We start from the raw sequence: 23,937 nt of genomic DNA, 5'->3' as shown, positions 1-23,937 counted from the left end.
CGGAAGTGAAAGAGGGTGGCGTGTGGCGGTAGCTTGCGGCTTGCAGGAGCAGTGATGTGTTGTGTCCGGAAAAGAAAGGCGGCAGTAGATGGTGGATAGAAAGGGAAAAAAAAGGTGGGTGGGGTTGGGTTATCGACAGGGAGTGGCGGTGGGTTTGGTATGTTGGATTATTTAGGGTTGGAATGTTGGATTGTTTTGGATGATAATTGTTTTAATATGGGCTGACTAAATATATGCACGATGTGTTATTGTGTTTACAAAATTATAGGAGTCAAATATGAAATTTATATAATGCCCAAAGTATCCTTCAAATTATAATTTATTTTTAAAAAATCTCATGCCACATGTCATTTATATATGGTGTCTTATATATATATACATATTGTCTTTCATCACTTTAGATCAAACAAAAACATACTTCACCCTTGTTTATCTCCATTCAAAACCGATTTTGGGACAAGTAAAAGAGGAAACAACGAACAATCAAGATTCTCAACAAATCACCTCGCTCCCAGCTAGCTAGGACTCCACTTCTTGCTTTCTTTTCTACACTTTGGGTCGTTTGGTACTAACTTAAAAGAGCTCGAATGGCAGGCAACGCCAAAAGCCTCATAACAAAATTTTTCAATTTCGTCTTTATTTCCAATAAACTCGGACGTAGGCCCAAAACTCTCACTCGATTTCCATCGGGCAACAATACTAGTACTTTCTGTCAATATACTCATAATAATGATTTATAATTATTGTTTGTCATTATTATGGGTATATAAACTGAAAGTAATAGTATTGTTGCCCGATGGTATCCGAGTTTATTGGAAACGGAAACGGAATTGAAAAATCTAGTTATGAGGCTTTTAGTAATGCCTGCCATTCGAGCTCATTCAAATTAGTGGCTAAACAACCAAAAGTGTAGAAAAGAAAATAAAAAGTAGAGTCCTAGTTAGCTGGGAGTGAGGTGATTTGTTGAAGAATCTTGTCTGTTCGTTGTTTCCTCTGTTACTTGACCCAAGATCGGTTTTGAATTGAGAGAAACAAGGTTGAAGTGTGTTCTTGTTTGATCTAAAATGATGAAAGACATATATATACACACACAAATATATGGAGGTTATATGTAGGGGTGTATAAAGTCTGATATCCGAAATTTCGGATAGTGGATTTCAATATCCGAACATATATCTGAAATTGGATATCCAAACTATCCGAAATATCCGAATTAAAAATATATATATATATATTTGGATATTTCAGATATTAACTATAAGTTTTTCGGATAATATCGCATATTTTCGGATAGTTTCAGATATTTTTGGATATAAAATAATAAAATTTTGAAATTTTTTTGAAAATTAAGGTTTCCAGATATTTCGGATATCCGAACTATCCAAAATTTTCAAAAATTAATATCCGAATCCGAAATTTCGAATATATGACTTTTCGGATAAAATCAGATCGGTTTTCGGATAACGAGTTCGGATACGGATAGTTTTGAACACCCCTAGTTATATGGGTTTTCATGTGTAGCTAGGCTAGGTCCTTAATAGGCTCTAGACTATGTGTCAAGCTAGTATGGTGGAATTAATGGGTCCTATATATATCTTTTATTTATTTATATATGTATCTTGTAATGAGGCTGGTTTGGTGAGGGTTAGAGAGGGAAGCTTTTGAGTTTTTTTTTTTTTTTTTTTTTTTTGTCACAATGCAATCTGTGTTGTTTCTTTTGCACAATTACTTGTACATTTTAAAGTAGTGGTAAAATTTGGATGAGGATTATCTAAAGTTGTTTTCAACTTTATTAGTAATTGGTGGCATCTTGACTCTTGAATTAATATCAATGGTCAAGATTCAAAGATCTTTGAATTTTGAACCTTGATTTTAATTCAATGGTCAAAATCATTAACTTTATTAGTAAAGTTAGCTTTAACTTTAGAAGATCTCAATCCGTAAAATTATATATGCAAGAACAAGGATCTACTTAGTCAAGTGTTAAAGCCTAAATTGTAGATAATAGCGAGATAGAAATTTGATATATTAATACTTGTTTAATTTATTTTTTTAACAATCATTAAGTATTCGACATTAGGGACACCTTACCTTACAATGATGAACCGTTGCACATATTCTAATCTACGAGATGTAGAGCATGAGTCGTTACAGGCTTAAACGTGATTCAATGAAAAACCCACAGACTTGTCATTACATAAAGTTTAACCTAAGACTTGTAGGTAAAATATTTTTCATTTATAAATATTGTTTAATAATTAATAATTTTTTGTAGCACCGAGATAGAATTGTAAAGGGACTTTTTTTTTCTTTTAAGAGTACCCTCAATGGTCACTTCCGATACTACCCAATACATGCCACATCAGCGCCACATCTAAAAAACCCTTTTCCAATATATTTTCCCTAATTCACACTCAATACCCAATATATTCAATACATTCCAACATATTTATTTTATAACTTTTAATTTAATAAAAACACAAATATAATTTATAAAATATAATATTATATAAAATCTTAAAAACATCATAACCATTATTTTATATATATATATGATAAAAGTATATATATATATACTTTTATCATATGACATAACCATTCTTTTTTTAGGTGAAATGTTACCCCTGTTAAACTAGCGTAACCATTCTTTAACATCTTTTATTTATGTTTGTGAAGTTACGATAGTATAAAAATTCAACATGACATTAAATCTATCTGTTTACCGACGTATTATACGAGATAATAATCTAGTTCTTATTATAGAAAAGGTAAATTAGGAAAGGTATACTTCCACCCTACCTTACCCGATAAGGATAAAAAAATAAATAAGTACTTTTAATGTGATTTTTAACGAGTTATGAGTCTTAACATTGTTTTTAACTGTTAAGACAATATTTATAATGGTAAAAAAAAAAAAAAAAAGGAAAACTTTTAACGGAGTAAGAACCCATGGGCCATGACCATGAAAAAAAAAAGAGTTGACAAGAAAATAAGAGAGAAATAATAACTAGGAAAATCGAGTATACAGTTGACTGCAAAATTCATAGATAGAATCACACATATATATCATATAAATGATTGATATATTACAAAATGATGAAGATATATACACCTAATTTATAGACCTTAAAATAGGCCTAATCTGTATATTATATTAAACTTGTTTTTCACTAATTCTCTTTCATTATCTTTATCTTTGATCTTGCTACATGATTTGCTAAATGATTTTGTTGGTGCATTTCCGGGTGACAACATCATTATAGAAGTTTGTCTTGAGTCTATTGAATATGTACTTGTAATAAACGTTATTTTATTTCATATAATAAAGTCAACCTCGAGTTGGTCAAGGTGTTGACTTGGTCGAGCTTGACCTACACGAGCTCGAATTGGTCAAACTTGTGTTGACTTGGTCGAGCTCGACCTACACGAGACGTCGGCCCGACCCGGTCCATGTTTAAGCCTATATATATAGATATAAGGTTTAGGTTTCAGGAAGAGAGAGGGAGAGAGAGTTTTAGTTGCAACTTGAGAATCTTCTAGTCATTGTATTTTCATGTTTAGGGACTTGGTATATACTTGTAATTGCATTTACCGAAGTAATATACAGTTCCAGTTTATTCATATTCGTGTTCGTATTGTTAATTGCTAGTGTATAAGATTTTCCACACTTATACATTAGATACTTAATCTCGTTAGATCTGGTGACAAAGGGACTTTCAAATTTGATCTCTTTTTAGGTCTATCTTTACTCTTTAGTCGTACAAAATAGACATAATAACATTTTCCATTACAAAAATATTTCCCTGATTTTTAAGGTAACTTTATAAAAAAATGGCGCGGTTAACTGCGTTCAATCTAAGCCCATAATAATATTTGGGGTTAATAGTAGAAAAAGAAAAAGTAGGTGGTCAAGATGAAAAAAAGGGAAAGTTAGTTCTGAAACATGTTTCATGTCTTCTTCTTTTTCTTCCTTTCTGATTCTTAAAGTTAAAAGTTAATTACCACATACAATCTTTATTACTACTGTATTATATTATTACTGTCGTCAGTGTATTTATAACAAATTCCATTCCCCTCTAAAACAATTCTTCAAGGAGCTAAATTCAATCCAACCCTAGGTAAAAAAAATCTGTCCAATTTAACTCTCTATTTTTCTTTTCTATAGAAACTATTTACTATTATTATTATTTACTACTGTGTATATATATATATATACATCTATTCTGTAATATCCATATTGTGTTTAGTTATTAAGCCTGTTCAAATATTTATCATAATTTTTATTTTATTTATAAAGTTGCCCTGAAAGTTGTAAATATCCAAGTTTTGTCTTGTTAAAAAGATTGAAAATTTATTTAGTGTTTTATGCTTACTTTGATGATGTTCAGGATGACACTAAGACTGAACTGGTAGTTGTTATATTATAGACGACAATGGAAAAAAGAGAGTCGATTTTTCGAGCTATTTTGTATGGTAATTGATCATTTATCTAAAAACAAATTTTGATTGTATATGTGAAATAAATACATGCTTTGACGTCTTAAAAAAAACTAGTGTGCATTGTGCAGGGATTGGTTTACAGCCGGTTTTTAACAGTCATATTGATTAAATGGTACTTCTTGTACAAACTCGTCTTCTTATCTTATCATATATATTATATATATATATATATATAATATATAGTAGCAACTGGTAACTATAAGGAATGCAAGTTAACCGTCTGCCCAGTCCCCAAATAAGAGTTCACGTATTACTCCTAACCAAAATTAGTACTTTATTAAAAAACTCAAAAAAGCATATGATAAAATGGTAAAGGGTAGAACTTTCATTTTTTTTTAGTAAAAAGTTAGCTGTAAATTTTGCATTTTTCTTAACCCATGTGTTGTTGTGTACTGACATTATTCTGAATCAGTGGGTAGAATTTGCTATAATATGGATTTTTGCATAGAAAGAACTTATTTTTGCTTATGTGACGTGGATTATATTTAAAAGTCCCTGTTAGTTTTAGTTTCTAGTTTCGTTATAGTTCAAATATCGTAGTACCTAAAAAAATTAATTGGAGTGTTTTATTTCTAGCAGATTGGCATGTATCTTCTAGGTTACATAGTACTAATTCTGAGTTCTGCTAAGACACGTAACTTATGTTAATAAAAAAGTTGAGAACTTGAGATGATTGAATAAATTTTCTTTGCAGTGCAAGCTGAGACTTCTTTCTGGATGATTATGCAGGTCAAGAACTATAATTTGTATACGGGTTGTAATTTGGTAGATTTAGTTTGTTAGATTTGAGCTGCATTTTACTATGTCTGCAACGAAAATCATAGCTATATGCCAGTCAGGTGGCGAGTTTCAAACCGATAGTGATGGTTCCATGTCGTATCATGGTGGAGAGGCATATGCTGTTGATCTTGATACCGACACGAAAGTTATTGATTTTAAACAAGACTTGGCAGACACGTTTGGATATAGCGTTGATAACATGTTGATCAAGTATTTTCTCCCTGGAAACCGAAAGACACCTATCATGATATCAAAAGACAAAGACCTTAAACGCATGATTAACTTCTTTTCTAATGCCGATCAAGTCGATGTCTTTGTCGTGCCTCAAGATGGCTGTCAGGGACTCATAAATGTCTCAAACGCGCCTGCTAGTAGGTAAGTCAACTGCCCCTTTGCTAGTTGGTTTCGTTCTTTATTTCTTTCTGCAATTTTGACTTCAAAACTTGTGTGTGTGTGTTTTGTTTTACTTTTAATGTGAAGTCAATCTGATATATGACATTCTCAAGTTCATATGTTGTGTTCAATGGGTGTCTGGATTTGTCATATGAAATTGATTATCTGAGTCTTAGTGTTTAGATAAAGTGAGTTTTGATTATGGGATTATATATACGGGTCAAAAACTTAGTTTTGGATAAATAGTATAATTAGTTTGATACCAACTGAAATTCTGCTATAGAACATGTCATTCTAGAAAGACCTTTTTTTCTACATTTCTCATATATATAATTGTGTTACATATAAATATATAATTGGGGTCAATTTGGATAGTTTTTTACATAAAAAGTTTATTAGAAATTTTTAATAGCTGAATTAACAAGTTATTATATTCCAAGCTCATATATACCTTACTGCCTTATGGTTAATTGTCTAAAATAACAGCTTACTTTTCAGTTTTCATATTGTTATTTTCTTTTACCATCTTAACTTTTGATGTCTCATGAAACAATTAATATTTTTATAATATGTCCCTTCTAACCAATGTAACCTGTCTACCACAGAAGATAATAAAATCGTGTTTACCTAGATATGACTGGCGTAGTTTAGCTTTGGAGGATGATATGACACAAGTTGGGTTCTCTAATGACTTGGGTTTCGATTGTTGAACACTATGCAATTGAGGCCATAGAGAATATTTGTATCACTCCCACAAACTTACAAGCTAAATCATATCCCGTCATATCTAGGTCAACAAGATTCTACTTCTTTTGTAGGTATCCAGGTTACACAATGGTTAAATAGTGATTAACTTTAAAAGTTTGGTGGTTTCCTAAGACATAGAAGGTAAACGGATAAGAAAAAAAAAGGGACTTGGTAAATAGTACCTTGTTGTTTTGGATGATTTCCATACCTTATTAAATATGAAAGAATGCTCGCTTATCATTTTAAGTACTGTACTACTTACTTCTATAATGGGATTAACATTCAAATAGTTAATCATCTGATTAGCCTCACTTTTAACAGCAGATATACACCAAAATACTATTTCTTTTGCAGTCTGGTGTATTACAACTTATAATTTTGCTCTGTGAGTACATAGCACACAATTAGTTTTAAATTACATTTCTAAATGCAGGTCGAATTGTGATTGCTTCTTATATTCTCCTGCACTCTAATTGTAGGTCAAGCAGGACAACAGTCTCTGATGCAATTGTTCATGTATCTAGCCCAACTGAAACAAGCCAAATAGATAACCACCTGGATGCAGATGAAACTAACGCCTTGGTTATAGATAAGCCGGTGTCACCCTTGCAATGTATACTTGATTCAAATTGGGAAAAACTACATAATAAAGCTGCAACACAGTGGCAGAATGCAATCACTGGTGTGGAGCAAAGATTTTCTAGTTTTGCTGATTTTCGTGAAGCTCTCCATAGATTTTCAATTGCTCATGCTTTCCGTTACAAATATAAAAAAAGCGATGATCACCGTGTTAGTGTTAAGTGCAAAGCAGAAGGGTGCCCGTGGCGGATATATGTTTCCAGATTACCCACTACCCACTTAATCCGCATCAAAAAAATGATCCCTGAGCATACATGTAATGGAATGGCTGCAAAGGCTGGTTATCGTGCTACAAAAGGATGGGTAGGAAATATTATAAAAGAAAAGTTAAAGAATTCTTCAAACTACCGACCAAAGGATATTGTTGCTGACATACAGCGGGAATATGGTGTTCAACTAAATTATTCACAAGCATGGCGTGCAAAAGGAATTGCTAAGGAGCAACTTCAAGGCTCATACAAAGAATCTTACTCCTTGCTCCCTTTATTCTGTAACAAAATAATGGAAACGAATCCTGGTAGTTTAGCTACATTTGCTACAAAAGAGGATTCAAGTTTCCATCGTGTTTTTGTCTCGTTTCATGCCTCTATATCTGGTTTTTTAAATGGATGTCGGCCTTTGATATTTTTGGATGATATTCCTTTAGATTCAAAGTACCAAGGGACTTTATTAATGGCCACTGCTGCTGATGGGGATGATGGTGTATTTCCATTGGCTTTTGCTGTTGTTGATGATGAAACCGATGATAATTGGCATTGGTTCTTATCCCAATTGAAAATTGCCGCTCCAATATCCCAACCGATTACAATCATTGCTAATTTTAATAACGGCCTAAAAGATGCCATAGTCAACGTATTTGGTGGAGACTGCTTTCATGCTTATTGTTTAAGATATGTCGCTGAGAAACTAAATAATGATTTGAAGGGGCGGTTCTCACATGAAGCCAGGCGCCTCATGGTCCAAGACCTCTATTCCGCTGCATCTGCACCAAAGGTTGAAGTTTTCGAGCGATATACTCTAGATATAAAAGCTATTTCACCCGAAGCATATGATTTTGTACTTGGCAGTGAGCCACAACACTGGGCGAATGTGTTCTTTGATGGAATGAGATATAATCATATGACATCTAATTTTGGACAGTTGTTTTATGATTGGGTAGAAGAAGCAGTTGAGTTGCCAATCACTCACATGATTGATGTCTTGCGAGGGAAATTAATGGAGTTGATTTATACACGAAGGGTTGATTCTAACAAATGGACTACAACACTGACACCTTCTATGGAAGAAAAGCTTAAGAATGAGGCTTCAAAAGCTCAATCATTTCAAGTGATGCCATCACATACTAGTGTGTTTGAGGTTCGTGGTGAATCTGTGGAGAAGGTTGACATTAGTCAATGGGATTGTAGCTGCAGAGGGTGGCAGCTGGCTGGACTGCCATGCTGTCATGCTATTTCTGTTATTGAGTGCATTGGTAGAAGTGTATATGACTATTGCTCTAGATATTTCATGGCTGAGAGCTACCGAAAAACATATGCAGATTCAATTTACCCGATACCTAATGTTGAGGGTCCGTTAGATGGTGAGGAATTATTGGTAAGTATTACACCTCCTCCTGTTAAACGCACTCCAGGAAAACCAGGTAGGCGGGCAAAGTTGAAGCAGGCTGGGTCGTTGGAGCTAATAAGAAGACAAATGCAGTGTAGTAAATGCAAGGGTTTGGGTCACAACAAAAAGACGTGCAAGTATGTTTTCTTTATGCATTTCTTTATTAGTATTGTATGTTTGCAATGCTATTTAATTTGTCTAGCTAGCTTTGGCCCAGTCTCTGTTTTGGGTAACAAACTTTTTTTAGGGTAGAACAAGCATCGGCAAAACGGATTTTTGATTCAAGGTAATTGATGGGGAACAAATTAACCAAGAAGGCGATTCACATGTAAAACTTTGGGAACATGGAAAACGGGTCTAATAATTGTGCTAGCTTACACTTTATAGCTAAATATAGTTTTTGTTATTGGATTCTCCGTTTTTATATTTCAAATAACTCTTGAATTTCACATTAAAAACTGGAAATTATGGCTTACTTATACAGTCTAGGCCACACTAAAAGCCATAATTTGTTTTGTTTGAAGAAAAAAAATCCGGTTATGACATTTTTTTCTACATTTAAGATTATTTGCTAGAAGCGTTATTGCTTCCATCTTTTGTAACATGCGAGGCTTGCAAAGCCCTCCTGTGTTAGTAGTTACAGACCAGTAGTCTGAAAGTAAGTCAACATGGTCAAAAGTTACCAACATTAGTACAACAGAAGTTGCACCAAAGCTGGTTACTTTATTTGATACAATTAGCCATATATTTTAAAGTTACAGTAATTGAAGTTAAATATAATGATACATTAACAAAAAGATATGACTTCTAAATAGATTGTGTTGTGTTGGACAGAGTGTTAGAGAATGCAGACGCATGAAGCATTATGAACTCCGGAAGCGCTGTGAGTTCAGGTGGATGCATTATATGGCTCTGTACATTCTTTTTAATTCTTGACTGAATATTGCTTTTTGTTCCTAAATTAATTTGAAAACTTTCTTTCGATGGCAGTTGGTTTCTTGTTAGGTTAATGACTGTCATGATTACACCGAAACAAACAATAGCTGGTTAGTCATTGTATATGTTCTGCAATTTTTGCTTCACATCTACTAGAAGTTGGAAAAAGTCAAATCTTTGTTACATTATGAGATCTCAATACTGTAGTCAAAATTTTCGGGATTCCTTAGGGCGTGAAAGCATTCCATCAGGCTTCCCGCTGAAGGATGTGTTCAAGTCGCTTCTTTTCTGCTTTCATCTGAGGCCAATAAAATCGAGCGCCAAGCAATGCCAAGCAATGCCATTGTTCGGTGCTGACTGGGATGTCCTGCCCAAGGGGCAAGTCCAGATTCCAGTTAAATTCAAATTTGTTGGTTCATCTAATTACATCCAATTGCACTCAGTGATGTTTGTGCCATGTTAAGAACTCTTCTGGATGTAGTGTTTTAAGTCGTGAGAGCATAGAGGGAGTGAGATGACACTGAATGAAGCCTATACACAACTTTTAGTCATTGTTTGGTTCAACTAGTGAAAAAGTGTGATTTGAAGATGATTTATAGAATTTCATGTGCCATTGTAGATCGAATCATTGTTGTCAAGGTGTCTTTTCTTTGGGAAAATTATAATATTAGCACACAGCAGCACAATTATTCACATGTTTGTTTCTGGTCAGAATTGAACAGACATCTTAAATGTTGATCATACCAGATACTGCTACACCAAAGACCTTTTTGTTTTTCTTGATTTCATAGATTGAGTTGGTTTCGATGGTTTTTGGTGGCTGTTCTTGGGTGTGCAATCAGTGCCGGAGCTACATGGAGGCCTAGGGTGGCCGAATCGTGGCAAAGCCGCAATGACCATAAAACTCTATATTGCTAATACTATGTTTATGTATTAGTGTAGTTTAAAGCTAATTGGACGTAACAAACATTTAGATACCCTTGCGTTCCCACATCTTAATTTAAAGTAACCGGTCTATTTTATTCACTTGTTATATCTTTGTAAACTGTTCGGGGTTATGTTAGTGTGTTAGGATGTGAAGCTTTATTTAGGTTATATTTGGATCGAGTTATTGGAAACTTTCAAAATAAAAATACACACAATTAAAACCGAACCATTAAACCAGTTCTTAGACGGTTTTGCCCAATACTTGGATCCAAATCCAATTAATCCAATACAAATAGGCCATATATAAAAACAATTAGATGAATAATGAACACCATTATACATATGTTTACATAGATTTGTTTTCATGTTTTAGGAAAAGTTTTATTCATTTCATATGAGAAATTGATGACTTGTATAAAATGTTGGGTTGCTACATTGTTCTTTTTAAACCTATGACACTTTAAACTTAAGATTGAACTAAAATCAGGATGTAGAATCAAAAGAAAACTAGGTTGGCTTAGGTATCAAGTCAACCAAACCCATCGTTAGATTAGATTGCTAACACGACATGGTCCAATGAACGAGGAACAGCAAGCCGTGGCACTTCATTTCTTCAAACGTGTCAACTCACAAACACCCTTTTTTGACACGTGTATCTTCCACCGCCAACTTCCCATTTTTCATTTATCTTTGTTCATATGCTTCACATTATGTATATATATCCTCTTCTCACGTCTTAAAAATACAATGCAAGTAAAACTGCCATCCATCCTAATTTGCACATTATTGAAACCGAAAAACAAACGAAAAAAACTCAACTTTTGTATTTATACTACTCGCAAATTAACAATCATGGGTTTTAGATTTAGTAAAAGTGCGGTAGTAACCATAGTGGTTATGATGTTGGTGCTTTCGGTCATTCGTGCGACTGTGACGAATGAAAACATCAAGTACGAAGATGCGAAAACGAAAGCGAAAAACATGGAAAACGAGGCCTATGAGGCCGCTAAAGACGCTAAAGAATCCGCAGAGTCTTGGACGGGTTGGGCCAGAGAAAAAATAACGGAAGGTTTAGGACTTCGGACCGAAGATGCCAAAGATGCTGGTCGTCGGGCCACTGATGCAACCCTTGACTCCGCCAAGTCCACCAAAGACAAGATTACTGGTTAGTTCGTTTTTTCGTATTTTAGGCCTCATGGTATAGAGTTTTATATTTTTTTGGTTGCGGTTTGTGAAACAAAATTAGAGGAATTCATGTGTCACAAGTTGTACGGATTAGACATATTTTTCCGTATATGTGTCACGACATTTTTCTATTAATCTAGAAATGTTACTGATTAGTATGAATATTTTGTAAATTTTTTCTGTTTTTACTCTAAAATAAAAAATGTATCTTCTGTTTTTACTCTAAAATAAAAAATGTATCTAAGGATGTATCTATCTAGCAAATTAACTATTTCAAAATATATGGTTAAGGTAATAAAGTCTCGTGTGATATGTTACATAACCAGCAACAGGAGAATATGCCGCAGACAAAGCAGGGCAAATGAAACAAAATGCGGGTCAGAAAACCGAGGAATTGAAAGACAAAGCATCGGAGACGGCAGAATCCGTAAAACACAAAGCAGGGCAACTGAAGCAAAATGCGGGTCAGAAAGCCGAGGAGTTGAAAGACAAAGCATCCGAGGCAGCAGAATCCGCAAAAGATACGGGCTACAAGGGTGTGCGAAAAGCGGAGCAAGGTACATACAAAGCGGCCCAAAAAACGAAAGACGCCACAGAGGATGTGAAAGACAGGGCAGGTAATGTGAAGGATGCGACTTTAGAGAAGGCACGGAGTGTAAAAGACGCTGCGGAGCACGTGATGGATGCGGCATACGAGACCGCAAAGGACGGTACGGGATATATTAAGGACTCTGCTTACAAGACCGCGGAAAGTGCGAAAGAAGGGGCTGGATATGTGAAAGATAAAGCGAAAGACAGTGCAGGGTACGTTAAGGATACGTCTTACGAAAAAGCGCAAGGCGCAAAAGAAGGGGCAGGGCATATGACCGAGACGGCTAAGGAGAAGACGAGACAGGCTGCCGAAGGTGCGAAAGAGGGGGCCGGGTATGTGACCGAGACGGCAAAGGAGAAGGCGAGACGGGCCGCTGAGAAGGCGAAAGAGGGAAGTGAGGATACGTTGGAGTGGGCTAAAGAGAAAGCGAAACAAGGGTTCGAAAAGGCGAAGAATGTGATGGGGAGCAAGTATGAAGAAGTAGCTGAACCGCAAAGGCAGAAAGCTAAGGATTTTAAAGATAATGTGATTCTAGGTAGTGGTTCCTATGATGAGGAGCTTTAAAAATGTGTAAAGAACATGTAAAAAGGACTAATGGTTGGGTTTTTGTATGTTGTATTTTGTTTATGTATAAGTTGTTAGTAAGAACTTTGTTATGTATTAAACAATCGGTTACATCACATATAATGGTATGGGCCTTTTCTTGACAAGTTAGAAAGTGTCTTGTATCTAAGCTTCAAACTGAAAGCATCCAGGTGATAATTTCATTAATCATTACCATGCTTTTAGTAAGTTAATGGATATGGGAAGATGAAATATTATGTATATGTTTCATGTTCGTTTCATTGTTTGTATGCAACGAAAACAAAATGCTGCAATTGAATGCAAAATATTTGACATATATATTGGAAACTCTGGAATCCAATTTTGCAATGTAATTTTGATAGTGCGAACACTCTGAATTTGGTCTTTATCGGCATCTTAACCAAATAATAATTGAACAAAAGGTATTTACATATGATCAAGTAAATAAAATTGATGATATTCAATACTACAGTACTAATCGTTATTACCTTATTATTGACGGAAACAAAAGAGTTAACATGACTGAAATAAAAGAGTTAACATGAATATGCATTTTTGGTTCTTGTGTATTACATCATTTGCAAGTTTAACAGCCCGTTTATTTTTCTTCGTTAGTGAGCCCATGTGCCACATACGTGATGGCCAATAGTATCATTTTTGCAAAGTAACTAAATTTTTTTTTGTTTCTTTGTTGATATATTTACCATCATCATCAAAAACAACATATTTATCTCCTTTAAAATTAACAACAGTTTTAAAATTATTTTATAAAATACAACTATGATATAAATTTGAAAAAAAAAAGTACATATCCATCTACAAAATCCAGCAAGAATATCGGCCAGGGAAGCTCCAGTGAAAAAAGTCCGGCTAAGAAAACTGACCACAAAGCCAATAATAAGATTCGGCTACAAACTCAATAAAAAGGTTCTTTGGGTATCAAGAATGGGTTGTGGAAGATTCAAACGTGGCGGTAGTGGTGGACCTCAAGGGTGACCACAGATCTCAAGGGTGGTGGCGGTGGTGGATACGAAGGGAGACGGTGGTGGTGACGGCTGATATGAAGGGCGTCGGCGAAGACATCGGTGGATCTGAAGGATCACTCACGATAGAGCGCTTGATTGAAGATTAATAATAATTTGGATTTTGACAGATTGAAGTAAGAAATTGAAGTGATCAATTGATGGGGAAGGAGGAGATTGATTATTCATATACTTAGAAATGAAGGGAGATTTAATAGATTAAATAATGGATTGAAGTAAGAAATTGAAGTGATCAATTGACGAGGAAGGAGGAGATAGATTATCAATATACAGTCTGTCAGGAATGAAGGTTGATTTAACAGATTAAATAATGTATTTTTATTTTTGTGTAATTTTATATTTGATATAAAACTGAGTTTTTTTTTAAGAAGTGATATTAAACTAAGGTCGCGTTTGGTTCACAGAATGTGATGGAATTGGAATTGAAATCCATTCCTTAGTGTGTTTGGTTGGTTAAAGATGGAGGAATCACATTCCGTTGGAATGTTAACATTCCATCATTTGATGGAATCTCCGCTCCTTGGGGATTTCATTCCGTCCCTCACTTGAATCTTTAAAAAATCAAAAACATTCCTTCAGATTCCATTCTTTCAGATTCCAATTCCTTTAAAAGATTACATTCCTTCCAAAAACATTATGTGAACCAAACGCGCCCTAAGTATTAATAGAGTTAGTTTGCAAGAATGGTCCTTGTTTGTATTAAAAGACACTGTTGGTCATCATGTGCGTGGCACATGGGCTCACTATCCGGAAAAAATAAATGGCCCTTTAGTATTGCACCAAGGTTGCAACTAGTGTGATACCACAGGGACCACGAACACCCCCTTGCACACATCTGTATAAAACTTGCAAATGATGTAATACCATAGAGATCAAAAATGCAATTCGTTCTTACCTTATTATTTATTGATTGAAATAAAAGAGTTAACATGAATATTCATCTATATATCTTAACATCCTTGTTTAAATACTAATTAACACTCTAATCTAACAAGAAGTTAAGCATGCATTAAAACACTTGTAGTCGACTCATTATTGAAGTGTGAGCTTTAAGACTGTTTAACTTTTTGCATTAGAGTAAATGCTTTTTGTATATGTATAATGAAGAGTTAAATGGAAATGGAAAATAAAAGTCATTTATATAAATGTCAGGGAAGGAGAATCATGAAAGAAAGGGAAGGTGAATCATGATATAAAGTGGTTAGAGTTTGTCATGGTAAGGCCACATATTGTTTTTAGATAAAGACGATTATGACAATCAAGGTTACATCAATTGGCTGAAGTTTATCCTTGATTTTATTTTAGGTCATAGGTTTGACTCTCTCTCTAGAGTGACATATTCTGAAGGGTTTTTTTTTTAAATCACCTGTAACGACTTATGGTTTACATCTCGTAATTTAGAGTACGTGCTGGGTTTTGCCATTATACGATATATCCTCTTATTTCGAATATTGACTGACTGCTAAAAAAAATTAAGACTAATATATACCTTTTAGTCATATAGGTTTTAACTATATATATACAAGGGGAAGGGAATATGAGGCTGTTAGGATCTAAGTTGGGTGAAAAACCTTTCACATACCTGTCATTAAACCATAAAAATCATGGGAGACCAAACATTTATTCAAAATTTTAAAATATTGGTATGTTAAAGATTTTTCATCTAAGTTGGGTGCATAACCACCACATACTCACTTTTCTTTATATATAAACTTCATTTTATCAAAAATCTGATAAAATCAATATAAATCATCATTCTGAAAAAGTCAAAGATCAGTAAAAGTTTGTTTATTTTGTTTAAGAAATATACGAGATATTGCATGAACTTCATTTATTTCTTTTATAGGGTATTTAATTTTTAAAAACTCAGTGTTATTACAGTTCTCTTATGAGAGTTTTCGGTCTGAAGAAACCCAAAGTCTTTAAGGACAAAATTTACTTCTATTAATCGTCGTGTTGTTTGACGGATTAATAAGAGGTCTTTTTTTCCTCCTGGTCACCTGAAAATTCAATGACAACCTACCCAAAGAAGGTGCCAATAAATACGACGAACAAGCTCCACCATTCGAACGTTAAAAAAAAAAGATATTTATGGCCTGTTTGGTTGTAGAAAATGTTTTCTAGTTTTCATTTCTAATTTTATAGAAAATGAAAGAGGTTTTTACTTTCTAGAAAACTTAGAAAATTTAAAAACATGTTTGAGATGTGAGAGAATTGGGGGGGGGGGGGGGGGATGGAAAATGGAAAAGAACAAAAAGAGGTTTTTAAGTTTTTTATTAAAATGTGTGGAAAACATTTTTTTTTTTTTTAAGAAAACTTTCTTAGAAAATTATGATTAAAACACGTTTTCTGTTTTTCATTTTTGTTTTCACGTTTTCTTGAAAAACAATGGTGTTTTCAACAACTAAATGCTCTTTTATATATATATACTAGGTCTTTTTTCCAGCGCGATGCGCGACTTTTTAAGAATATAATGGAATTAAGTGTTAAAAGCTTATAGTGTTAGGCCCCGTTCTCCTTTTTTTTTTTAGAATTAATAATTAAGAAATTAATGCATTCAGTTAAATTTTATGTTCTTTTGTTGACTTAATAAACAAAAATAACCGTTAATTACTTACTTTTTAGTTTTTATTTAATACATTCGGACATTATTTATACATTCAGTCACTTAATATAGTTAACATTTAATAACTAAAAAAGAACGGGCCTATTGGCGCCTTTGATTAAAGAATGTTCTCCGCCTTTTTCCTCCACCTACCGGGCAGATAGAAGTCGGACTAAAACCCGGAATTTAGGTATTTGAGATCCCTGAAGTTTCCATCTGTGTAGAAGAAATATAAACTTCTTTTGAAAAACTTCTTTTGATGAATACAATTGTTTGCAAAAGGAATGACCAAGGTAGCTCTGGTCCATGTGAAGAATCTGCTGCCAAGAAATTTTGTTATCAACTCCAATTCAATTCTTTTATATTCGGTGATGATAGTATTAATTCAAGTTTAATAATAACTTATATGTTAGACATAAATGATGTACAAATAACCTGTTAGTAACGCCAGCAATATGAATACAAAATATCATCAGAAACAACTTCTGTGCGTAAAAATAACACTTACATTCACAATGCAGAAAACAAATCAAACCAAATTGATGAATAATAGATATATGATTAGTATGTAAAAACTAATAATCAATAGTTACAGAATTGTTCATAACACAAATAAAACTAATGAAAAGTATTAATCGAAAAATAAAAAATAAAACCTCATGTAAGATCAATAATACCTGACATCTAATTAGAAGGAAGCCAAAATAGAAGGACAGATAAAGATTAAACAAACCTGAAAATATAAATCAATAAAATAGCATAATTAATAAGTTCTGATTCATGTTCAACCTTAATTGTGCATTAGTATGTATGTGTCGAGCGACAAAGAGAAAAGAGTAGGTTAAGGTTTTATGGAAGAACATAAATACGGGGAGAAAATATAATCGGGTCTTGGATTTTTGGATCCGGGCGTTTTAACTATTATTTTTATTTACTAATAATGATAATTTATATGGAGATGCCACATAGGATTATATCCTACGTGACCATATTATAAGATAGGTTTGAGTTTTTAGAATCCTTAAAATCGTTCGGATTCCTACTGATTCCTACTGTTTTAATATATATATATATATATATATATAGGGGAGCCATCCAATAAGAACCAAATTGAAATAAGAACAAGTGAGAACCAATCATGAATGGCCACATCATTAGCATTTTAAGAGGAGAATATTGGAATTTACAATTGACAGTTTTTTTCTAATAATAAAACGGTTATAGAACAAGCTTTTTATTCTATCAAAATTAATTTAATCAAACTTTCCGTACAGTGCATGTTGCTAAAAGATATTTACATATTCATTGTGAAGAAATTGACTTGATACTTCATACTTTATATATGTCAGATGAAGAATAGCGACAATCAATAAGGTAGTAAATTTTTTGTTTTTGTTTTTGGATGCACAAATACAACATCAATTAATTTAGGATGCACAATTATATCAGATGGAGAATAGCGGCAAACAAAAAACTAGTAATTTTATTTTTGTTTACATTAACTGATTTAGGATGCATAATTATATCTAAGGATGCATAATCGAATATTAATTTGGATGCAAATGTCGGAAACATGATGCACACGTAGACTAACCAACCATTAATTTTGAAAACTTCCACATAAAATGAAACTGCCATGTACGTGTGTTATGTTTAAGTATTTTCTTTTTCTTTTTGGATTTTTTAATTACCATATTGTCCTTAAACATTACATGCAAATAGACAATTTTGCCATTAATTAAAAGTCTTCTTACAAAAATGCCACTCATCATCTTAGACGTTCATTTTTTTATCTGAAGGATCAAAATTGTTCTCACCGTTCTTATTTTAAATCTGTTCTCACTGGAAAGTTACCCTATATATATATATATATATATGAGAAAAGTGAGTATGGGGCTGTTTTTCACCCAACTTGGGTGAAAAACCCCTCACATACCAATATTTTAATATTTTAAATAAATGCTTGGCCCCCCATGATTTTTATGGTTTAAAAAAAAGTATGTGAGGGGTTTTTCACCCAACTTAGATGTCTAACAGCCTCATATTCCCTTCCCCCTATATATATATATATATATATGTTTATTTAAGATATTTTTAGAAATATCGATCTCTCATATTGCACATACCGGTGGGTGGCGATATCATAGACTTTTTTAATACAAAACGTCCCCACTGCATGATATCAAGACTAACCAAAATATATATGTCGATAACTTTGGCTGCTAGCTAAGTCGAGGATACACGTACAATTTATATACTTATTTTTTATTAATTAAAAGTATAAAGTGTCATCAATATATCGACAACTTATAACACACTTCCTTATTTATACTACTCGCTAACATTATCTAGCGATAAATAACTATAGCGATTGATCATGGGTTTTAATTTTCATAAAATTGCAGTTCTAACCATGGTGGTTATGACGTTGGTATTGTTCTCGGTTATTTATGCAACCGTGACCGACGAAAACATTAAGCAGGACGATACAAATATTGATTCCGCTAAGTCCACCAAAGACAAGATTACTGGTTAGATTTTTATTTCGTATCTTAATTAAGCCTTCTAGTGGCATAAAGTTTTATGATGTTTTTGTTGCACATCAAGTTCAAGTTGACGGTTATGTAACATTTAGAAATGTTGCTGACTATATATGATTATTTGTAAATTCTTTCTAAGATAAAGATATATGGCGCAAAAATCTTGAATTTTTATTGACTCCGGTGTCACGGGAACGGCTGCACATTAGATGTTTGAATTTTATTAGCAATGTTTTGAAGTAACGTACGTATTTATGAATTTTTTAACAACTTAATTGGTTGTCCAAGACATTTAGAATTAATCTATCTAGCAAATTGGAATAATGAACTGTGAAAAATCAAGCTACTTGATCCTCTTCTTGCACTTTTTGAGAGTGAATTTGGAGATGCAGATTTGGTGTAAGAAGGAATATTGATCAAGCATTGTGAATGAATTTTTTGAAGACTGGTTTGTTAGTGGGTCTTACTGGACGCAATTTTTTTTAAATATGTTTTTAGGTTGGAAGCAGATTTAGTGTAGATGATGATCTTTTAAAGTTCCACTAAAGTTATTAATCAAAATCAGAGGTTGAGATTCTAAACTGATTTATAAATCATAAACCTTAATTTTAATTCAAGGGTTAAAATCTCTTTCAGTTTTACTATTCAACCTGAGAAATTAAATCTCAATCCATTTGGTGCATGCTGATTGCTATAGTTATATAGAATTAGAAGATGTCCAAATGTCTTGATGTTATTGTAAATATTTTGATCATTAATATAGTTCACATTTTAAGGTAAAAAAAAAAATTATCTAGCAAATTAACAAGTATTTCAAAAGTTGATGATTCAAACGAATTAGTAAAGTATCGTCGGTGATGTTATATTAATAGGAACTGGAGAATATGTCGCAGATAAAGCATCCATGGGAGCTGAATCCGCAAAAGATACGTCATACGAGAGTGCAAAAATGGCCAAAAACGGTGTAGAGTACGTGATGGATGCGGCACACGAAGCTTCAAAGGACAGTGTGGGATATGTTCAGGACTCTGCTTACAAGACTGCGGAAAGTGCAAAAGGAGGGGCAGAATATGTGAAAGACAAAGCGAATGACGGTGCAGGGTATGTTAAGGATGCGACTTATGGAAAAACGCAACTAGGTGCAAAAAAAGAGGGGGCTGCGGAGAAGGGGAAAGAGGGAGGTGATGAGGATACATTGGAGTGGGCTAAAGAGAAAGCGAAACAAGGGTACGAGAAGGCGAAGAATGTGATTCTAGGTAGTGGTTCGTATAATGAAGAACTTTAAAAAACGGTATAGAATGAGCAAAGGACAAATGCGTGGTATTGTATGTTGTATTTTTTTTCTATGGGATTTAGATCCTCTAAGATAATTAATGTTGACTTTACTAATAAAGTTGATCTTCTCATTGAATTAAAATCATAGGTCAAAATTCAAATATGATTTTTGATCAATCTTGGCCCCGATTTTAATTCAAGGTCAAAAAGCCTTCAACTTTACTAGTAAGTTTAAACCAATGTTATAGAATCTTCATCTATGTCTATATAAGTATATACGAGAGTATATTGTTTGTAAGAACTTTGTAATGCATCGGCCACATCACATGTTATGTCATGGGCCTTTTTTCTGAGAGTTGGGAAATGGATTCATCGTGCATTATGTAAATATGGGTAAGTAAAATAAGTGATGATTTTCAATGCTATTCGCTATTTTACTGAATAAAAGAGTTTACAAGAGTATATATTGGTGAATAATCAAGTAAGAAGTGATCTAAGTACTATATATTGGTTAATGATCAGATAGTTATTTATGTTCAGATGGTTTATAACGTACTACTATCAAGGTATTTTAGTTGTCAAGCGTCTTCATGTTTTCAAAGTGGTTTCAATTTTTTAGGTAAACATTTTTGAGGTAACTATGGAAAAGAGTATTGAAACGATAAAAACATTACACACTCGAGTCAAAAACTTGTTCTTCTTGTATAACTTAGTTGTTTAGAAAACAAAAGAAACATAAATACATTTTTCGTTGGACGATATATGATAATATGAAGACTATAAAACCATTCACACAATGTTCAGTTTGCCACAAAAAAAAATGAATAAGAAAGGGACGTCATGAATAATGAATACAAAAATTGACTTGTTAACTTTAATGAGACACAATGTTCATCAGTTTGGCTATAAAGAAGAACAAAGAGATGTCATGAAATATTGAATAAAAAAAATATAAAAGTTACCTACACTTCCAGATACTTAACTATGTATAAATTTGAATATTAACTTTTTAAAAAATCTATTTTTACATCTCTCTCATTTCTCTACTTGCAAATACACTTTGTATTTTGTAATATTAAACGTTCCCTCGATGTCGACAGTGGCCATATGTCGATGCTTTGACTGCTAGATAATTAAGTTGAGGATGCTTCCCATACAGATATTTTAGTCTATAATTACTTTCATTAATTAAAGTATATATATAAAGTGTCATCAATATATCGACATCCTACACAGTACTTATGTGACCGAAAAACAAGTCACTTTTTTTTTATACTACTCGCTAACATTAATATCTAGCAATTGATCGATCATGGGTTTTAGATTTAGTAAAAGTGCGGTTGTAACCATGGTGGTTATGATGTTGGTGTTTTCGGTCATTCATGTGACTGGGACGAACGAAGGTTTAGGACTTCGGGCTGAAGAAGCCAAAGATGCTGCTCATCGGGCCACTGATGCCACTGTTGATTCCGCTAAATCCACTAAAGACAAGATAACTGGTTAGTTCGCTTTTTCATATATTAGGCCAACTACTAGTACTATACAGTTTTTTATGATGTTTTGGTTATGGTTCGAGTTTGAACTCGTAGTTTAACCAAATCTTGTTACGGGCCGCTTGGCCGGTCTTAGAATAAGTGATAGATTGGCACATCAAGTGTCGTTTTTTTTTTTAAAAAAAAATGTTTTTTGAAAACGAAATGATATATATGAAAAAGTTTGCGGCTAAAAGATTTGTTTTTGTTAGCACATCAAGGTGAAAGGGTATGAAACAAATATAGTGAAATCTACGTGATACACGATGTATGAATTAGCCATATTTTTAAGGGAAAATATCACCAGCCATTTTCTTTTATTTAGAAGTGTTTAATGTTTATATGAAAAAGTTTGCGGCTAAATTGTTTCTGTATTCTAAATTAACAATTGGCACAAACAACGATATCATGGAAACTACACTAGACAAACAACGATATAATTTTGAATTTTATTAGAAATTGTTTACGATATGGCGCAAAGGGCAAAAGACGGTGCAGATCATGTGATGGATGCAGCGTACGAGACCTCAAAGAACACTGCGGGATATGTTAATGACTCTGCTAACAAGACTGCGGAAAGTGCAAAAGACGGAGCAGGATATGTGAAAGACAAAGCCAAAGACGGTGCAGGGTATGTTAAAGATGTGACTTATGGAAAAACGCAACTAGGTGCGAAAGAGGGAGGTGAGGATACATTGGAGTGGGCTAAAGAGAAAGCGAAACAAGGGTTTGAAAAGGTGAAAAATGTGATGGGGATTAAGTATGAAGAGGAGGCTGAACCGCAGAAGCAGCAGGGTTCGTTTGATGAGGAGCTCTAAAAAGGTGTAAAGCATGTGCGGTTTTATGTATGTTGTATTTTGTTTCTATATGAGTACTTTTTTTTTTGTTAAAACTTTGTTGTGTATGAAACGATCGGTAACGTCACAATGTCATTGTCTCATGTGATCATGGGCCTTTTTTGAGAGTTTGGAAATGGGTTCAGTGTGCGATCACAATAGGCCCAATAGAGATGGGTGTGTGTATTTCGAAGCCCATGGGCTGGCCAAATGTTGTATAACTAATAAATCTACAATGGAGATTGGAGATAGCTTGGACAATGTGATCTGTTCTCCATCCTTGAAAAAAAAAAAACCTACTTGAAAGGTAGATAGGTGTGACCTGTGAGATGGGTATAATTTATATGCAAAATGTTATAGATATTTTTAGACATATCTTTCATTTTCTACTTGCAAATATGAGTGGGACGGAGACTGGATTTGGATGACCTTCTATCACAAGACGATATAGCACAAGCGGCAAAAGTCGGTGCAGAGTATGTGATGGATGTAGCATACCTACAAACCTCAAAGGACAGAGCGGGATATGTTAAGGACTCTGGTTACAAGACTTTGGAAAGTGTAAAAGACGGGGCAAGGTATGTTAAGGACAAAGCAAAGGGTACGTTCACTGCTAGCTCAACCTGTATGAACACCATTCATAAAATAAAACTTTATTGATAAACTATTCAAATTACAACAAGAAAGTACATAATACAAGAACCTAAATTACATTAAACAAAAATAAAAACATCAAGAAACAGGGCACTATGGTTGAGGATATAGTTAAACCAAGGCCCCTTAAAACTGATTTCCGGTCACCCAAGTAAACTCGTTAGTTTCCTAAGGTACAACAGCCTAAGCAGTTTGTACTGTCGGAGTAATCATAACACCCAAAATTATACCTTGAATAAGAGAATGGAGGGAGGATAAAGAAAGAAAAGAATTATGTTGATGATCGAGAATTCTAAATGTGTGTGTTCATGGAGTTTGGTTTTTCATATTGCAAGTGTTGTTGTGGTTGTTGCTGCATGAAACTTCTATGTAATATAATCTGTTTGTGTTAAACTAAGAGCAACAGCCACTAAAACGCCACACTATGCCCCATCGCCCACGACCCAACCCCGGTCCCAGGCGCAAGCGCGTCGGGTGCTTTGCACCCTTCTTGTCAACTTGGGTGTAGCCCCTTATAAGGAATTATTATTCCTCCAACACTCATTTTTATAAAACAAACTTAA

The 23,937-nt window shown here is 33.7% G+C and overlaps 4 protein-coding genes across 5 annotated transcripts; all 4 read left to right on the top strand.

Annotated features, from left to right (window-relative positions):
* Nucleotides 1-4,092: 4,092 nt before the first annotated feature.
* Nucleotides 4,093-10,293, top strand: LOC122580681. 2 transcript variants are annotated; one of them, XR_006320838.1, is made up of 6 exons: nucleotides 4,093-4,118; nucleotides 5,195-5,655; nucleotides 6,900-8,801; nucleotides 9,499-9,557; nucleotides 9,655-9,710; nucleotides 9,831-10,293. XR_006320838.1 is itself a non-coding variant. In XM_043752946.1 (5 exons), the coding sequence occupies exons 2-4, from the start codon at nucleotides 5,303-5,305 to the stop codon at nucleotides 9,521-9,523; spliced, it is 2,280 nt and encodes a 759-aa protein (XP_043608881.1). In that variant the 5' UTR covers nucleotides 4,093-4,118; nucleotides 5,195-5,302; the 3' UTR covers nucleotides 9,524-9,557; nucleotides 9,655-10,293. The 2 variants fall into 2 exon arrangements, 1 of the variants encoding a protein (XP_043608881.1); XM_043752946.1 differs by having other exon boundaries at nucleotides 9,655-10,293.
* Nucleotides 10,294-11,379: 1,086 nt separating this feature from the next.
* Nucleotides 11,380-12,868, top strand: LOC122610487 (late embryogenesis abundant protein D-29). The gene is made up of 2 exons (XM_043783473.1): nucleotides 11,380-11,692; nucleotides 12,039-12,868. Exons 1-2 carry the CDS (start codon nucleotides 11,380-11,382, stop codon nucleotides 12,866-12,868), a joined length of 1,143 nt encoding a protein of 380 aa, XP_043639408.1.
* A 5,961-nt stretch (nucleotides 12,869-18,829) lies between these two features.
* LOC122579893 (late embryogenesis abundant protein D-29-like) lies at nucleotides 18,830-20,494 on the top strand. The gene is made up of 2 exons (XM_043752151.1): nucleotides 18,830-19,068; nucleotides 19,950-20,494. Exons 1-2 carry the CDS (start codon nucleotides 18,915-18,917, stop codon nucleotides 20,360-20,362), a joined length of 567 nt encoding a protein of 188 aa, XP_043608086.1. The 5' UTR covers nucleotides 18,830-18,914; the 3' UTR covers nucleotides 20,363-20,494.
* Nucleotides 20,495-21,575: 1,081 nt separating this feature from the next.
* On the top strand, nucleotides 21,576-22,848 carry LOC122579894 (late embryogenesis abundant protein D-29-like). The gene is made up of 2 exons (XM_043752152.1): nucleotides 21,576-21,851; nucleotides 22,341-22,848. Exons 1-2 carry the CDS (start codon nucleotides 21,665-21,667, stop codon nucleotides 22,700-22,702), a joined length of 549 nt encoding a protein of 182 aa, XP_043608087.1. The 5' UTR covers nucleotides 21,576-21,664; the 3' UTR covers nucleotides 22,703-22,848.
* Nucleotides 22,849-23,937: the final 1,089 nt, after the last annotated feature.

Source organism: Erigeron canadensis, chromosome 8 (assembly GCF_010389155.1).
Source record: "Erigeron canadensis isolate Cc75 chromosome 8, C_canadensis_v1, whole genome shotgun sequence".
Lineage (NCBI taxonomy): Eukaryota > Viridiplantae > Streptophyta > Magnoliopsida > Asterales > Asteraceae > Erigeron > Erigeron canadensis.
Note: the sequence above shows the minus strand (reverse complement) of the source record. Positions and strands in the feature narration are given on the sequence as shown.